General features: G+C 34.2%; 1 protein-coding gene across 1 annotated transcript; it reads right to left on the bottom strand.

The window, feature by feature from the left end:
* Positions 1–1,675: 1,675 nt before the first annotated feature.
* Positions 1,676–5,279, bottom strand: LOC108691854 (class E basic helix-loop-helix protein 23). Its single transcript, XM_018199785.1, has 5 exons — positions 4,857–5,279; positions 4,081–4,283; positions 2,870–3,105; positions 2,011–2,234; positions 1,676–1,899 (listed from the first exon to the last, which is right to left on the bottom strand). The coding sequence occupies exons 2-5, from the start codon at positions 4,216–4,218 to the stop codon at positions 1,676–1,678; spliced, it is 822 nt and encodes a 273-aa protein (XP_018055274.1). The 5' UTR covers positions 4,219–4,283; positions 4,857–5,279.
* Between the last annotated feature and the right edge of the window lie 13,243 nt (positions 5,280–18,522).

Genomic DNA, 18,522 nt, shown 5'->3' with positions numbered 1-18,522 from the left:
TATATATATATATATATATACTGTATATGTGTATATGAATATTCAATATCTTTATGTTGTATATACGACTAGAACTCCTCGACATACGTATCACATACTAATATTGACTATCGTGTTTCAGGACGAGACTCGGAAGCGCTTCGCGTCCCGAGCCTTGGCGACATTCTCGTTCTTCCGTTTGATTCGAAAAATCGAAAATTCTTAAACATCGCAAATCCTTCCAATTTCCTCGAATCTTTTCATCTTCGCGATTCCTTTATCTTTGTAAATCCAGATAGACTTCTATTCTAAACTTTTACTCTAAAGAAAAGACTTATTCTAAAGAAAAGGGAACTTTTCTTTAAAATAAAATCTACACTTTTTCATGAAGGAAGTACAAAGAAACTATTAATCGATTGGAATACTGTCTCTTCGAGAATCGACTATCGGATGAACGAAAACGGCGCCATATCGTCTTATTGCTGCATCATTGACTGTAAGATTGTAAGACAGTATTAATCACTTAATCGCTAGTACTTTCGCAATACTTTTATCCAGACTTCATCTGGATTTTTCAAAGTGAGCTTACTTAATCCACTGGAGGGAATTGGTGCTACTTGAAAACACCATACATTTTATTTTATTTTTTTTTTTTCGCTGAGAAGTTGTTTTCTTAGAATCTAAATATATGTAATATGTATTGTATACATGCATATACAAGGTAATCCTTAAGTATTCTAAAAGATTTAAAGAATGATCTTTTACATTAATTTGAAACGAAACTTTATATATCCAAAACAGTTTAGTTTCAAAGATACAGGGTGTCATAGTTAAAAGAAAATTTCATTTTTTCAAAAAATTTCAAAAATCACTCAGATCATTTTGATGAAATTTTACATGTACAAAATTTTCTTGAATTAACCCGAATGGTTTTCGAATTTTTGTGGAAAAAATGAAATTTTCCTTTCAACTTTCACAGATACCCTGTATCTTTAAAAATAAGCCTTTTAGACGTAGTCATATGAAATCACAAATTAATGTAAGAAATTACCCTTTAAAATCTTTCAATATATAATACTTAAAGACTACCGTATATATATATATATATTATATAATTCTTGCTTTCAGCGTTTCCTTTTTAATATCTCAATGTTAATTTTTGATTCTTTAAATGTGACATTTCTTTTGTCTACAGTTTATTTCAATTCTCTTGTTTGCACGAAAAAGATAAAACTGTATTCGTTTTTCCGCGTTTTGATTTTGTAGATAAATGATACTTAATATTTAAAAGATTAATCTATTCTTCTCTCATTCTCTCTTTTTTCTCTCTCTCTCTCTCTCTCTCTCTCGAGAAATTAATTAGCACTTCAGTAATATTCTATTAATTAATACTTTCATATCCAAAGGCGGTTCCATTCTTGAAAGTACTTCTTATCCTCATCTTTAAAAATGCCTTCACATTTCCATTACTTTCATCTCTAAAAATTCACGTCCATCGTATCTTACATTAATTACCGATCGTCACTTTTTTGCTTCTATAAACTTTAAATTGTATATCTCGCTATTTATTCGACGTTCTTATCGATTTAATTGCAATTGGTTCAAATTCTCGTGCGATCGATTCATGGAAAAAATTTTACGGAAAAATAAAAAAGAAGTGGAGCCGCAGAAGAAAAAGGACAAAAAAATTGACTCCTTAATTCGATTCTCCGCTGGCGACCGTGCCATCAGTCGGAGGGCCAGTCACGATCTGAGGTTCGTTTGCGGGTAGTCCCTGCATCTCCTGTACCCCTTGGAACAACTTGCCGGGGAATCCCTGCAGAAGGTCGTAGGAGACCGGCGTGGGTGGCAAGGCGGTGGTGTGCGCGTGCGGCGATTGCAGGACGGCGATTACTCTTCGAAGCTCCTCCAAGGCGTTCCCTGGGCGAGCAATACGTTTTTTACTTTAACCGATCAATTTAAATTCGATTTAATTCAAAATTCAACAACGAAAGAAGACATAAGGTTTTCGCATCAAAGGAACTTATTTACCTTGCATAAGAATGTAATTTTTCGCCAGCAGCAGGGTGGCTATCTTGGACAGCTTCCTCACCGAAGGGCTGTGAGCATAAGGAATAACGGAGCGAAGCTCGTCCAGTGCGTCGTTCAAGTCGTGCATTCTCCTGCGCTCTCGCGCGTTAATGTTCAGCCTCACGCTCTTCCCCTGACGAGTCGTTTTTGACTTCGGAGGGCAGTTCAGTCGGGAAGCTGAAGGTCTAAAAAGAATCGTGGCACTGCTTATGTATGAATATTATTAATTACATTTAATTAAAATTTTTTGTTCTTCAGAAACATATTTCATCAAATGTGTGTTATATTAATCGATTATACACTTATTTCCACAGAAAAAATGATTTTGCTGAAATATCTAACAAGTCAGATACTCCTAGATGTAGAATTTGGATATTTCTAAATATAATTTTGTTTGAATCATCAAATAATTATGTGTTACATGATGTTCAAGCTGATTGTTGGAATGTCAAAATCTTTTGTAGCATTGCCATCATACTTGAGTTTCTCATGTATAATAATTATTTTATATAATAATTATTTTATATATAATATATAATAATTATTTTAATGGTCCAAAAATTATTTTCAGATCTGAATCTATACCTAAATTTTTAGATACTTTAGAAAAATCGTTCTTTCTGTATTTATATCTTTCTGAAGGAATTTATATCCTCTCTTTAGTTATTATTTATATCCTTTTATACATGAAAAGAATTCTTCTGTTTTCTTCTTTCATATTTCCCTCTATTATCTTTTCTTTCCAGCCTACTTAAAAGCGACTTTCCAAGTGGGTTTACTCTTGATTAAATTGAAATTGTAATTTAGATCGAAAACATACCTCTCGTCCGGCCGATTTTCATCAGACAACGCGCTCGACGAGGCGTGGGGTTGCGGTTGCTGCTGAAAGTAAAAGCCACCGAGACCTACGGTACCCAGCGGAGTCCTTCGTCCTGGTGCACTTTGAGTGTGCTCTGATGAATACGCTGCCGGTGGGCCTGACACACCCGGGTGCGAAGCTCCTGGTGTCGAATACACGGACTCGAGAGCTGCCGCGGATTGTGGAGGCAATGGATGCTAGAAACAATAATTTTCCGTTAGAATTTTGAATGGGAAATGTGTTAATAATTATGACATTATAATACATTTGTTATTATATCTTTAGAATGTATATAATAATATTAATTAATGTATTTAAAGGAGCAACAGAGTTTAATAATTAATTTAATTTTATCATTTTTAGGAAAATCTTTCTTTAAAAATAATTTAGTATTTGTACTCAAATATTTGTCTTCAACTTTCTGAAAGTCTTCTATTTTATTCTAAAATTTATTTTTTATTTCAATTTAATCTACTATACTTTACCTTGTTGTAGTTTACTTACTTTATTATTGCTGATAAAATATCATAATTCTGTTTCTTTAATTGCTCATTTTTAACTATTTTTTAACTATTTTTTTAAAGAACTCCAATCTAATTATGTGGATTTTGATGAAATGAGTTAGTTTTCACATATAATGTAGTATAAAAAAATAATGTAGTATAAAAAAATTATTTCTTTGAATCAATGAAAATTTCTTTGAAAATAAGATATTCTACTTTTAAAGAAATAGATATTGTATTTTCGAAGCAATTTTCATTGATCCGAAGAAATAATTTTTGTTAATACGAGAGCAAAGAGATATTTCTTTGAAATTAAGATTTTTTTTTCAATATACAATATAATGACTAAATGATGTCATTTATTGACACAAGATTCAATAATTGAGTTTTCAAGCTATGGTGTATAAAAAATGTAAAACTTGTTTTCACAGAGTATCTTTAATACATCATAAACTAATCCATTATTGAACTTTCTGTCTATAATATCCTTTTTCATCACTTTATCAGCTATATCGTTTGTGAAAATTAATTCATTTTACAAGAATTCAATTTCCATATAAAATTAGTATTGAATCCTTTGCAATTATCTATTATTAATCGATTAATAATGGAAGGTAATCAATGGTATAAGTGTTTAATCAAGGACATGTTCTTCATGTCCTTACTTACGGCATTGCGATGCTCCCAGGCCCAGGTAGGATGTGACGAAGTGCGTTGCCAGGATCCTTGCTGCAGATGCGGCTCCGGCAGGCCTTCCCTGCGATCGTCGTCCTCCGTCGAGCTACTCTCGCCATCATAGGACCTCATCTCTTGCGAGGACACTTTCCCGATTTACTCGGCAAATCCCTCCTCACTCTTCTCGCCCTCAATCCCTACATTTGCAAATTTCAATTTTATATGTTTCCCTGTCATAAAAAGACCTTGTTCCAATTCATTTAATAAATATGTATTTATTTTTAAAATTCTTTACATTTTCTTTAAATGATTTTTAATACAGTTTATGTATATCTCAGTTTCTATGGGTGCTCGGTAAAATAAAATAAAATTAAATTAAGTTTCAACATATTTTTTATTTAATATTCCACATTTTGAAACACTTCGGCACTACTTTTTTCGCGAATAATTCATTTCATCTCGCTGAAAACTCATTTTATTTAACGCAGTTTATTTAACTTTTAAGCATTTCACATCTTTTTAATAATTAATTCATTTTCATAATAAATTCATTTTATTATTACATTTCTTTCTCAAACTTTTTCGTTTCTTTAAAAAAGCTCCAAGATTGATTTTACTTCTCGATGAATTTTTCATTTTCTATCCTCAGGAAAGATCTCTATTTTCATTTCCGCATTTTTCTATTAACGAGCACCGCCGCCATTTGTATAGAGGGGTAGCAGGCGTCATCGTTCGTTCTAAATGCAATCAATAGCAAGCGGAACACTTACCGACGACGATTTTCTTTTTCCACCCCCCGCGCGTGCCCCGCGGGGTGCAGAATCCGGCAATCAGCAAAGTTTCTCGCGCACCAGCGCGTAACGCCGGATCATCCCTTCGTCCGAACGTTTCTGCGTTTTCTCAACGAACAGCTCAAACTTTTGCGAATCCCAATCCTGGACGGACTACCGTGGTCTCCTATTGTTCTACCGTTGTAATCACCCAACTCGGCCAATCACAGCCATTTTAATTTGCTGGGGGTTGTCTCGGTGGTCGATGAGAAAAAAATTCCGTGAGTCGGATTTACCTTCGGGAAATTCTTTTTGTGGGAGTTCTGTCTCGCAGAAGTGACGCTTGATAAATAATCTTGAGTTTCTTGTCTCACGACGATGATTTCCGATAAAATCGTCCTTGACGAAATTATCGCCCCCGAACGTGGCACATCCCAGGCCTCAGGGGCACGCACGCGTCTCTCCCCGTTGTTGGGTGGATTCTGCGCAGAAAAGAGCAACCCCCGAATTAATTCGACGACTGTGTGCCAGGGTGCGCCCGTTACGACCGGGGGATGTTGCGCTGGACCATCGACTGGCGTACTCTGGCGGGTAGGACCAAAGATCATCCCTCGAGAGCATGTAGTTACCATCGGAAAAGGGAAATTGTGTCCAAGAGAAGTCGCTAGTTGCCAGAAATATATTTCACGTAAGGTCGCCTTTCATTTCTTTAAATCTTTAACAAGAGTTACTTATGAGAAATGTAAAAATTTCTTTCGCAAGTAATTTAAAGTTTAGAAATTAAAAAGTTAAGAAGAATGATAGTTCGAAAATTAAAATGGAAAATGAATTGTCAAATGAAATTTTTAAGAAAGGAAAAACTTTATTCCAAACTTGGCCCATAACTTTTGGCAAAAGGAAGTTACTTCTAAAATCATTTCTCTATTAATTATTATTCTCTATTAATTATTTCGGTAGTCTACCCACTTTTACTCGCGGAATAGCAAATAACCAAATGAATATCTTATAATAAAATATTTATTATTATTATTACATTTATTACATCATAAATACTGAAATATTTATTATTATTATTACATTTTATCATCGACTTTCTGCAGCATTACATATCATACTGTTATTTCATCTTTTCTTTCAATATTTTACAAAATTTGTTATAATTGGTAAACAGTATTTATTACATAACAATAATAAATATTTCAATATTTATTACATTATAAATACTGAACTTTATACTATTTATTGTTGTTACTTTTTATATATCAATATTCTGCAACATAATACTGTATTTCATCTTTCCTTCAAAAATTTTATATATTTACTATTATATTTATTGCGACAATGAACACAATAGACCTTCTTCTAGACCCTCCACTATCACAAAGAAATTCACGTTGTTCCCTCGATTTTACTAAATTTCTCTTCCTCGTCTTTCCCATTTCTTTGCCCGATCTATCGTGTGTCGAGTTTACAATTCGCCAACATACATCGTCGTTGAATACGATTAACGGACACGCGTTAGAACGCAGAAAAACACCGCGAGCATCACCGGGGATGCCGAGACAATTCGGCGACAGCCATCGCCCCCTCTGTGCGTAAATCACCCCTTTCCTACCCCCTTAAGAACGTCCGAACGCGAATGAACCGGGTAACCCCGGTTAGTTTTACTTATGTGTTGGCTGCGTGCGTGGCGTGCATGCGGATGCGTGTGTTTGCGTTTTATCGTAAACACAACGCGACATAATAATATTCCGAACTGTCGGAGAACCGTAGCGCGGGACCAGCGCTGAGACGCCCGCAACTTCGACATCACATAAATTAATCGAAGGGGTTAAACGAGGTTGTTTGCGCGCGTACTTTATTTCGCGACCTGGAGAGGATAATTAATACCAGCGCGCGAGTATTTGGAGGTGACTAGCGGATGTTTTATGGGTGAAATATTATAAATTTCCGGAAATGCGTCCGGAATAAATTCCCACGTGCATTTAAGCTAAACCAAAGGCGTTTCTTTCGTTATGATGTATCGTAATTAGATTATTTCTATTGTTAGCCAATATTTTGACACTTAATTATGCAAATGTATTGAAGTGTATACGATGGATACGAAAAGTAATCATGTTAAGGGAGATTTTTTGTAAAAAAAAAGTATTATGTGTTGAGAAATGAACATTAATTGTTAATTCATTAACAATGAATAAGGTTCTCTTTTAGTATATATAAAAGAACTTCAGGAAAATAACAGAGTTCATGATCTTAAAAGCTACGTTTCTCGATTATGAATACTTTATTTAATTTTTATCCAAATAATACAATTTTTCATTTTTGTTATTATAAAGATAACACAGCTTAATTATTACACATCTTTTTAGATAAAATAATTTTAAGAAGTCTACAATCTATTTTATTCTTTGTTAAATTACTAAAATGTTTACTTTCTAAAAATAAGATTTTTCTAAAGGAAATCTCTCCTGGTTAAATTCTTTTTACACTTTATTAAAATATATTATTAAGAATATTTTATATTTTAAATTTGGAATAGGTAAATACCAGTGTAATAATCTAAATCTTTGATAAAATTTGATATTTCAGAAACATATTTGAATTACTAAATAAATTCTCTCGTGGTTATTACTTCTCGAAGAAATTATCTATGAATGTCTGTTATTCTAAACGAAATAAATTTAAAAGTAACTCGATAATTGAGTCTTTCTCTTACATTTTCGACTTGAATAAATTTAATAAACGTTATAAATTAAAATGGACTTCTTTGCAGGAATAAATAGAATAATGAAAAATATCGAAAAAGCACATACTCAAAGAAACATAATTGATTTAATAAGAATTTAAAAATACTGAAATATCTTTATAATATTTAGATTTCCATTCTTTCGTAAAAGATTTACGGCTGAAAGAGCTGAATTATTGAGAATACATCGATGTGTTTCGTTCGCGAGATACGCGCAAAATCTTTCTAGGTCGGGCAGCAACCATAGCGCCTGAAGATTTATCGTTTCCCTCGCACTGAGAAATATCCCGAGATCTCGAAAATAATTACGAGCGTGTCTGCTTTGCTGTACTGCGCAGAATTAATCATGCCTGCACATTCAGATCCATTAGGGAAGCATAAAGTAACTGCGGCAATTAATTCAACAAACGTATTCTTATTTATTTTCATAATAAATTCTTTGCAGTATTTTAAGATATTTATTTACACCATTTTTTTAAATTGACAATCCATGTTACGTCGCGATATTATTTCCTTCAATTTATTAAATTGCATTTTAAATCCAACGAATTGAATTGCAGATCTGTAACTTTTTCTATAATAATATTTCTCTCATAATGTATTACATACAATTTTATTTTACACACCCTCGTGATTCTTAAACAACTCAGAAATACCATTCGAATCATGGAAATCTCAAAAATTGTATAAACTCTATTTTATTATATTTAACTACATATTATTCCGAAATAAAATAAAAAATTATCTCACTTTATTAATACATTAGAGTTGTAGATCCTCTTCTCTGTATAAATTTTTCAAGCAAACCTCAATAAAATTATTATATGCTGTTATTATCATTTCTCAAAATTCTGTCAAGAAGCAGAATTTATTAACATTATTTATTTATCAACTTTATATTTCCTCTACGTAAATTCGAAGTAGCCTCAAAAATCTAATTTGATACATTTAAACGTGATCATTGTCATTTTTAATAATATTTATATCAGAAAGCAGGATCTGTCCTAGTTATCTTCTTATTAATATTATATCGCCTCGTACTGTTTGTACATTCGTCCCATAAATCTCAAGCAGGTCGGAAAGACTTGCTCTAAAGGAATTAAACACGACCGTCGTCATCTCATCAAAACGTTATCAGGAAGCAGGTTCTGTCCCAATTATTTCCGAAAGGAAAGGAACGCATCGATGAGAGAAAGAGCGGCCGGAAGGAATATCGAAGAAGGTAGAAAGGGAAGAAAAAGGATCGCACATAAGCATTTATCAGACATATCTATCAAGCGTATAACACCGCTCGGTACGATGTATAGATCGCGAGACTGATGATAGACAAGGAAAGATAGACAGATAAATAGATGGATAGATAAATAGATGATAGGGAGAGAGAAAGAGAGAGACAGAGGGAGGGAGAGGGACGGGGAGTGGTGGTTGGCGTTCGGGGGTGGTTTTCGGGCCGACGTGCGGCCGGACTCCTGAGGGATGAGGGACGACGAGGGTTGCCAAGGCAACCCTCCGTGCCAGCCAGCCTCGGCTTACTTTAGCCCGCTCGCTCTCGCGATCAATACAGCATCCCCCGGTGAGCTCCCGGACCAAACGCAACCCCTCCCCCGCCGTCCCCGCCGCTCGTCGCGTCCCACGCCGCACCCCCTCTGTACTCGCCCCGAACCCTTCCTCCGCGTCTCCTTCTCCTTACGTACCTCTCCACGTGCGCATTACCGTCGACCGTCACAAACCAACCCCCTCTCACCATCCCCCGCTTCGCCGCGCCCCGTCATCTCGCGATTCCTTTCTACGTTTATCTTCGGGTGTGTTTTCCTCCGTTACTCTCTCTACCTTTACCTTCCTTCCTCCTTTCCCTCAGCCCTCTCCCATCCCGACGAATTTGTCTCGAAAATCTCGTTTTATGCAACGCCGTGCACTTGGAGAGACTCTTTTGCATTTGTTTATTTACGAATTATCGCTTGTTCGACGTTTGACACAACGCTCGTGACGAACCATTCGGCAACCCGGCTGTAAACAAAGCTATGGCTAACGAAGTTCAGCTAGTCGATATTGTGATTAAAAAAATATGATATTCGAAACGCAACGTTATTGAAAAACGCAACGTGAATACAATATAAACAAAATATGTTCTCGTTATATCGTGTATCTGGAAACGAAATATAAAGAGTTACTAATGAAAAATAAATGAGATACTCTTTTCATTCGTGTTATCAATGGTTGCGTTCAGCAAAAAAAGCAGCTTTGCAGTTTTTAAATTCTTTAATACTACTGGTCTCTTGTCTTTCCTCACTGAATCTAAATGTATATGGAAAAGAAGATTTTGCTGAAGCATTTAAAAATTTAGCTAGATACAGATCTGAAAATAATTTCGTTGAACCAAATAATTATATAAGACGCTCAAATTAGAATGTCAACATTGCTCATCATGTTTAAGACTATTACTATTAATATTATTATTTCTATTAATGACAACAAATTGTTTGCCGATTTTATCCAATTAAGTGTTTAGATATTCCAGTAAAATTGTTCTTCTCATCTTCCTCTGTATATACACGGAAAAAAATATTAATAAATATTAATAAATATTAATAAATATTTATTCGAATAGTTCCAAGTAAATATTTGTTGAATGTATAAATATATGTATATTTATTTAATAGAAAAACCTTCAGCTATCGTTTTTTTTAAGAAATAAATATTTACTGTATATAAATAAATATGTACTGTACGTAAATATTTATCTAATAATTTATCTAATAATATTCAATTTATCTAATAATATTCAAAGAAATATGTATTAAGATTTAATAAATTTTTTTGTCAGTGTATATATTTATAAAAATCAAAAATTGATCTAAGTAAATACAAATCTGAAAATAATTTTGTCAGACCATCAAATTCATTATACAGGAATATAATAAATATTTACTCAAACTGATTGCTAGGATATCAAAATGTTTGACAACATCTCTCATCATATTAAAAATTCTTACGCTATTATTTTGATATCCGACAAAATAATTCTGGCTACATTTTCAGATACTTCAACAAAATTCTTCTTTCCGTGTATAAACCAATTATATTAAATCTTACAACAGTTGCACTAAATTTTTCATCGACATGACGAACGGTAAAATGATTAACAATACGCTGTGCAAAATCACGCGATTCAAACTCGCAACGCTTTCAACTCCAGTTGCAGCCCTCCAATCCTCTCGTCAAAATTAACCCTCTCAATAAACGATCGCTTATCGAATGAGAGAGAAAAAGACAGAGAGAGAGAGAGAGAGAGAGAGAGAAAGAGAGAGAAGGGGAGGAAAATTAAATAATTAATCTGACAATTCGATTAACGTAAGCCCGTGCGATATTTTCGCGTGATCCCCGCTGAAGGATCTAGGGCGCAATTAATTTTAATCAGACCGCGTCGCGACTTTTACTTAAGAGAAAGAAGAAGAGAGAGAAAGAGAGAGACAGCGTGTATGTGTGTGTAAATAAAATTTCGACTTCTCTCTCACGCGGCGCTGCTCTCTTTCTCTCGCTCGTTGCTTTGCATTTTAATTGCATTTCGGTATGCGACCCGTTTTGCATGCTAAAGCCGACCGCGAGCCCACTTATTGCACGGGGTACGGGAGCGTCGCACGAGGGGTGGTGAGGGGGCGACGGATGGCTCGTTACGTGCCGTTGATGCACAGGGGCGTCGTCGTCGTCGTCGTCGTCGTCGTCGTCAACGACGTCGTCGTCGTTCTCGCTGTCGTCGTCATTCTCGGCCGAATTTGGTCCACGGATCATCCCGCGAGCGAGCGGCGTGGCGGCTGCTCGCGTCCGCTATCGACAGTTTTCCCAATCGTATCCGTTCCGGAGAATATTCCCCCCGTTCATCTCCCACTTCCACCCTCCTCTCCTCTTCATCCCTCCGCGCCGCCGCCTGCCGCCCCTCTGCTGCCGACGCTGCTGGGTGTCGCCGTGAACGCCGTGCGATGCAACGTGTGCGCTCCGCCGTTGCACGCGATGCAAAAATCATTACATCGCGATGGGATCCAGTCATCCCGGCGAGTGAGCATTGTTCTGGGAAATGGCTGCTTTCTGCTGAAAAAGCGGCTTCGTTAACTGTTGTTAAAATTCTTTAATTCTCCAGGGGCGTGTGATATTTGCGGCATTTATTTTAAATTAAGTTCGCGCGAGAAGAACGGTTTTGCTGAAAGATCAAAAATTTTACTGGACATAAACATCTGAAAATATAATTTTATTGGATCATCAACGTAATTATGTTGGAAACTAATTAATGATGAGCAATGCTACACGAAATTTTGATATTTTAGCAACCAGTTTGAGTTTCCAAACAAATTATTTTCATTTTACTGACAATCAACAATCATTTAAATCAAAATTGCGATGGACTATATCACAGTTGGGACAAAATTTATATCGAAAATTTAAATTTAATAATGTACTGAAGTTGACCTAAAAAGGAGAGATCAAAACGTTTACAACTATTGTTACGACTATTATTTGATTAATTACCACTACAGTGATTATACTTATTTTTATAAATTCATATACATGTGACTCTTCCTTGGCATAAACATTATATATTTCATTTATCCATTTGAATCTTATTCATCCATTATTCATCCATTTGAATCTTATTGTAGAATTAATTCAAATTCTCTTCAGATTTAACAAAATTGTTCTTTCCGTACAAGATAAATTTGGAGTAAATTTAGGATCTATACAAATTATTTGTACTTAAGAACTGATGGAAATATATATATAATATTAAGCACTGAAATAGAATACTTTTATACACCAGAAAAACTACATGAAACGTCGAAATATACTGATAGCATAAATATATCGATAGATATATTCATACGGTTCACTTACAAGTTTATTTTTTAGCAAAAGCAGTAAATGAAATTGTTTTTTTGAATAACAAGATAATGCAATTTCTAAAAAAATTAATATGATTGGCCTTGTTCTTCCTCACTAAATCTAAATGAGAGAATCTTATAAAAGTTACGAAACTGCTTTTTCATCGGAACGTATCCAATATATTTCTTTTTTCTTACGCTCCACGTAATTTAAGCACGTAGATTAACTTGAATTAAATTAACCGCGGTGGAACATAATTAAAATAATCTCAATTAAATTAGCTGCGATCTCTCTCTCTCTCTCTCTCTCTCTCTCTCTCTCTCTCTCTCTCTCTCTCTCTCTCTCTCTATAAATAATTTGTGACAGGTGCGGGAATATAAGAAAAGCGGGAAACAATAAAGGATCCGAAGACAGATTGATCCCAAAGTGAATTATTCTCAAGAAACGATATTCTGTCTTACCAGGGAAACGCAAAAATAACGCGCGATCGTCATAAACATAAATCAAGCAATAATACCGCTCATATACTTCAACTCAGTATGATTTTTCCACCGCGAGAAAAAGAGATATCCGTCCGCCTCCCTCACACCCCTCATCATCCCTTTTCCATTTTACCGCGGATATATCGCGGAAGAATCCCGGTGAAAAATGAAAGAATCGCCGCGCCGCGCCGAGTCAGCGGTGCCGTTCTCGCCCGGAAACGGCCGGGTAACGTCAAATTAAAGTAACGCCGTGGATGGAACTGCACGCGGTGGCTGGAAATCGGGCGAGGGTGAAGAACGAGGGAGGATCATTTCCAACGTCCGAACTTAATTGATGACGGCTCCATCGGAGTTTCCTCGCTGAAAGTCACATCCTGCCGATCGATCCGCAGGCTCACTTTCCCACATGCAACGATGCACGGTTCGCATCGGCGATCTGCAGGACCGCGTAAAACACGCACGGCTTATACGTGTTAATTACGCAATCAATCGGCGTGATGTACGGACTGCGTGAGAAACTCCCTTCTCGTTAGCGTTCTCGCACTCGGAGCTGGGGGTTTAAACTCCACGCACATTTCCGCAAGAGAGAGAGAAAGCTTATGTTAAATGATAAATGTGAAATGTCGCGCAGATTATAACGCGGAATAATAAGCAGAATAATTATCGCGTAGTTACGTGTATATCTATTTATGAGCTGAGAAGCTGTGTGAATAAATATAAAATAATTATTAACATAAATATGAACCGAAAAAATATTTTGAATTAAAAATAGAAAAATATAAAAATGATTATGTGGAATATTTTTTAGGTAAATAAAAACTTGTATTAAAAAAATAATGTATATGATATAAATTTATGTTTATTTTTTTTTCCTTTTTGTCTTTTCCTCTTTTTTTTCTCTTTTTTTAATTTTTTGATATTTTTTTCTGGGAAGCAAATCATTTCGGAAAATTAAATTTTCTGCGGAAGAAAGGAATAAAAAGAACATTTAGCTGTGAACGTTCTTTTTCTCATGTCGCTCTCTTTTACTACAAAAGTGACACAATTTAAAAGAATTAAGCTTCTCAGAAAAGGAAAAAATGGATTTTTTGAAGACGGAAAATTATTGACTAATCAAATAATATCGTCGAAAAAGTGCATTCTCAACTATTGCATTCTCAACTATGTAAGAAGTCAGATAATATTGCATAACTGATTAATTTGAGACAATTTTTTACTCTGTTAAATTCATAACGTCAAATTATATCCAATTTGAATTGTTTTCAATCATTTTTGTAGGTTATTACTTAATATAACATTAATTTGACTGGAGTTAAACAACTTAACTCAAGAAAATGTATTAACTCAAATTCACTTTGAAGCTAACCATGGAAATGGAATTTACATTTTGGCACACATGAAAGTTAAAAATAACAAAACATTATTTAACTTAAATCCTAATTCATTTATGATAATATCTCGAAAATTCCATTTTTTAATTGTATCATTTTTGAAGTAAGCGACGATGTTAATATATAGAACTTAAATAATTCTTTCGCTTCCCAGAAAAATTTTCAAACAATATTAAAGTGATGATTGCAGCGCTATTTTTATAAAAAAAAAAAGACGATGCACAGACAAAGGAGAAACTTTCAGTGAACGACATTCTACGAATCCTTTGAAAATCCTTGTGCCGAAGAAACACAAGAGGACACCCGCTTCATCATTTTCCTCGTAAATTTAACAACGCGCGAGAGGGAGAAGGATCCACAAGGAGTAGAAGAAAAAAGCTTCTTGCTGTGGAAGATTAACGAAAAGAGAACGGGGATGGAAATAAAGAAAGAAGAGAGTTTCATCTACGTTCTTATTTCGTATCCCATCGAGTTTCGTCGTCGAGAAATATAGAAACGCAGAATTGAAATCCTGAAGAACGCTAATAAGGTTCTTCAACATCTTGTATCGACGCAAAAAAGATCTCTTTTTCCTTCCTTGCAACCTCTTCTTTTCCAGGAAGATGTTATTTTTGAATCTGAAAACGCAAGAAAATGATAAACATACTTAGATTAGAGGATGAGTTTACTTTTTTGTTCTTTCAAGAACACACGTAAAAGCGCGTCCCCGACGCTTTTGGATAAGATATTAGCGTGAAGACATCTTCGCCAAATAGATGCTGAGTGTATTATTGGACGACGTATGTCGGACCAGAGAAGACCATTGATCGTGATATATTTCAGTTTTGTCAGATCCAGTTTAACATACAATTTTAGAAAGATATAAAGTTCACATATTCGCAGATAAATGCATATCATCCTCCATTCTTTTGTTGCATACTTCCACGGAAAGAACGCTTTTATCTGAAAAATTAGCTGCAGATCTGAAAATAATTTTGTTGAACATCAAAATATTATACAAGCTGGTTGCTAGAATATCAAAATCTTTGTAGCATTGCTCATTATGCTTGAGTTTTCTAATTATTTGCAATTATTTTGTTTATAACTTATTATTCAACTAATTATTTTAATGGTCCATCAAAATTATTCTCAGAATCTACCTAATTTTTAAACACTTCAGCAAAACCGTTCTATCTACGAACGTATTAAACCTATTTATAAGTCTGACTGACATTACTAATAATTTTAATAATTCATAATTTTAATAATTAATATGTATGTAACTATAGTTGCAAATACATTACATATAATTATAACGATATTATAATATTTCAAACTTAGTTCACGCTTTGTTAATTAATGGTTATCCTCTTGAATTCATTTTTTCAACAATCAAAATAGAATAAAAACTTTAGAAAATAGAATTAATTTAGATAAAAATAGAATAACAAGGAAAATGATTCTAAATCTAATTTAATAAAGAAGTTTTTTGTAATATAACCATATTTAAAGTTTCGGAAAAATTTAATAAATTATCACACAGTCATGGCTTTAATATTGTTTACAAACCCAATAAACTTAATAGGTTTAATAAAAACAGGGAAATACCGCTTATGTAAAGAGGACTATTGGTGTGGTTTATAAGATTAATTGTTTGGATTGTGAATCTTCTTATGTCTTATGCCAAACAAAAAGAAAATTAAAAACACGAACATATATAATAAAAGAACATAAGAAAATCCACTACCGATATGTCAGTAGTCTCACGCCACCAAGTTAATAAGAAGCATGAATTGGATTGGGATAATGTTAGACACCGAACAATCGTTATTTAAAAGGGAAGAATTTCTGAGATGATATAACAAGCCAAATAAATAAGCAAAGTGGCACTGAAGGATTGCCTGATGTTTACCTATTCTAAAGAAAGATCTCTCTCACACTTAAAAATAATTCTAGAATGATCTAAACTTTTGACGCACTTAAATAGCACACATTAATGTATGGGCAAATAATAATATATAATGTTACGACGAGTTTCCATCTGCGTGAAGAAATTGCTTAAGACTCATCATTTTGTCTGTAAAACAGGTAACGAATTGTAAATCTTTATTAAATCGATTAGAAGATATTAACGATACTATAATTATTTTAAATTAGAATCTGGTAATTCTCGTTCTACATACAATTTGCAATATGTCAATTGGCTCAGCAACCACGTTTTATGATATATTCGTACAAGAGAAAAGAAAGAGTTTATTGATAATTATATTTATGATCGTTAAATTTTAATGTTGAATTTATGTAAATACTGCGTTTTTATTGATATTTGTAAATTTACTGAAGATGGCCAGATCGTGGCCGAAACGTCTAAATCATTTATAAACTTTATTACATATTAAATATCACAAAAAACAACTTGTATGCTCTTTTCTTTTGTTAATTTTGTAAATACAGATTCTAAATATACAATGAATATAGAAAATATTCATGTAGGGAAGATTTTTTATTAAAAAAAAGTCTTATTTATAAAAAATTAGCATTAATTAGTATTTTTTATACAAGTAGATTTGTCTCAATATAAACAAAAGAGCTTCGTGAAAATAATCATCCTCTCGGTCTGATATTCATAGTCCATTCTTGTACATATTTAAGATCTTCTTAACCAATCTCAAGATATCATAAATCAATTATAGAACCACATTATCATCTTAAGGCATTACTTAAAACGATCTTGAAATAAGAACGATTATGAATAGCGACCTTAGCAATTAAATTTCTTGACTGTGCGAATACCTTTTAATTTTTGATCATCCAAATAATATAATTTTTTATTTTCGTTTATTATCAAGATAATATAGCTTATTACACATCTTTTTAAATAAAACAATTTTAAGAAATCTACAATCTATTTTATTGTTTGTTAGTAAATTGTTAAATTAATGCTTTCTAAAAGTAAGGTTTTTTTGAAAAAATATCTTTCCTGTACAATTAATTCTGTATTTCTAAAATTACCCACTTTATACATGTTTTATAAAGTAGAAAGATCGAAAATGAATTTTTGAATAAATAATAAAATCGAAAATTCGAATCGTTAATTACGTCCGTATAAACGTTAGAAAAAGTTTGAAAAAGTTTGCATTAATTGGAATTCTGATTGAAAATAAACAAATCAGAATTTTCTGGTTGAATCTATCATAATTTTAGATAACCAAAATTCTGATTGATATAATCTTTATCTATTTTCAACCACAGAAATTTTTCTCATTATACGTGGCTTTATTCGAGAAGAGAAAAGCGATTGCGATTATGTTTTCACAGCGTCACAAATAAATATGAAAATGAGGAAAATATTTTGACGAGCAAAAACTCGCTCGACGCTCGTCAGACGATCTTCGATTTTCTGCGAGAAAGCAAACGCTGAGCCATAAAACATGGGAAGGACGGAGGAGAAGGGAGGAAAGCAACGACTGGCCCAAAGAAGCCAACAACCCCCGAGGGCATCCCCCTGTTTACTTCACGCGGGATACCGCCCGAATTAAAATCGCGTATTCATGTGATTTTTTTCAATTCGTCATCCATCTTCGTCGCGCATCTCATATGAGACGCGTGTCTCTTCTCCATTGGGAAAACGCAACGCCCATCAGAAAATTCTCGCAGCGAATTTTCACGGTGTATTTTCACCCGCCGCGTTTTCTCTCTCATCACGAGAGCTTCCTGCATTGCGTATTTTTTTCGAAGTGAATTATTCCGTGCAGTATCGTGAATTTCTCGCGTTACACAGAATATTCTCGGTGTCTCTCCCTTTCTATTTTTTGGGTGTAAGTGCTCCCTTTGTCGCGCAAATTTTACTCGTCGCAAATTTTCTCTCATCATGCACTTTTCCATCTTACTTATCTCTCGTTACATTTTTTCCCCCCCCCCGGAATATCTTTTTTTTTTTATCGTGGATTTTCTCGTTATTCCCCCGTTTATTTTCCATGTTTTCTCACGCGCGCTGGCTTCTTTACGTCCTTTTTTCATCATCTGCGATCCTCCATCACAGCTTTTCTCGCCGCCCTTTTTCTAGTCGCAAATTTCTCTTATTTCTGTACCGCGTATCTTTTCTCTCTGAAGCTATTTCCGTCACTAATCTCTTTCTCGGAATCCGTCCGTCGTGAATTTTTCCATTTACTTGTTCTTTGTTCATGTCTCCCTCC

The sequence above is a fragment of the Atta colombica genome, unplaced genomic scaffold (genome assembly GCF_001594045.1).
Source record: "Atta colombica isolate Treedump-2 unplaced genomic scaffold, Acol1.0 scaffold53, whole genome shotgun sequence".
Classification (NCBI taxonomy): domain Eukaryota; kingdom Metazoa; phylum Arthropoda; class Insecta; order Hymenoptera; family Formicidae; genus Atta; species Atta colombica.
The sequence above is the reverse complement of the archived record's forward strand: the minus strand, read 5'-3'. Positions and strand labels throughout refer to the sequence as shown.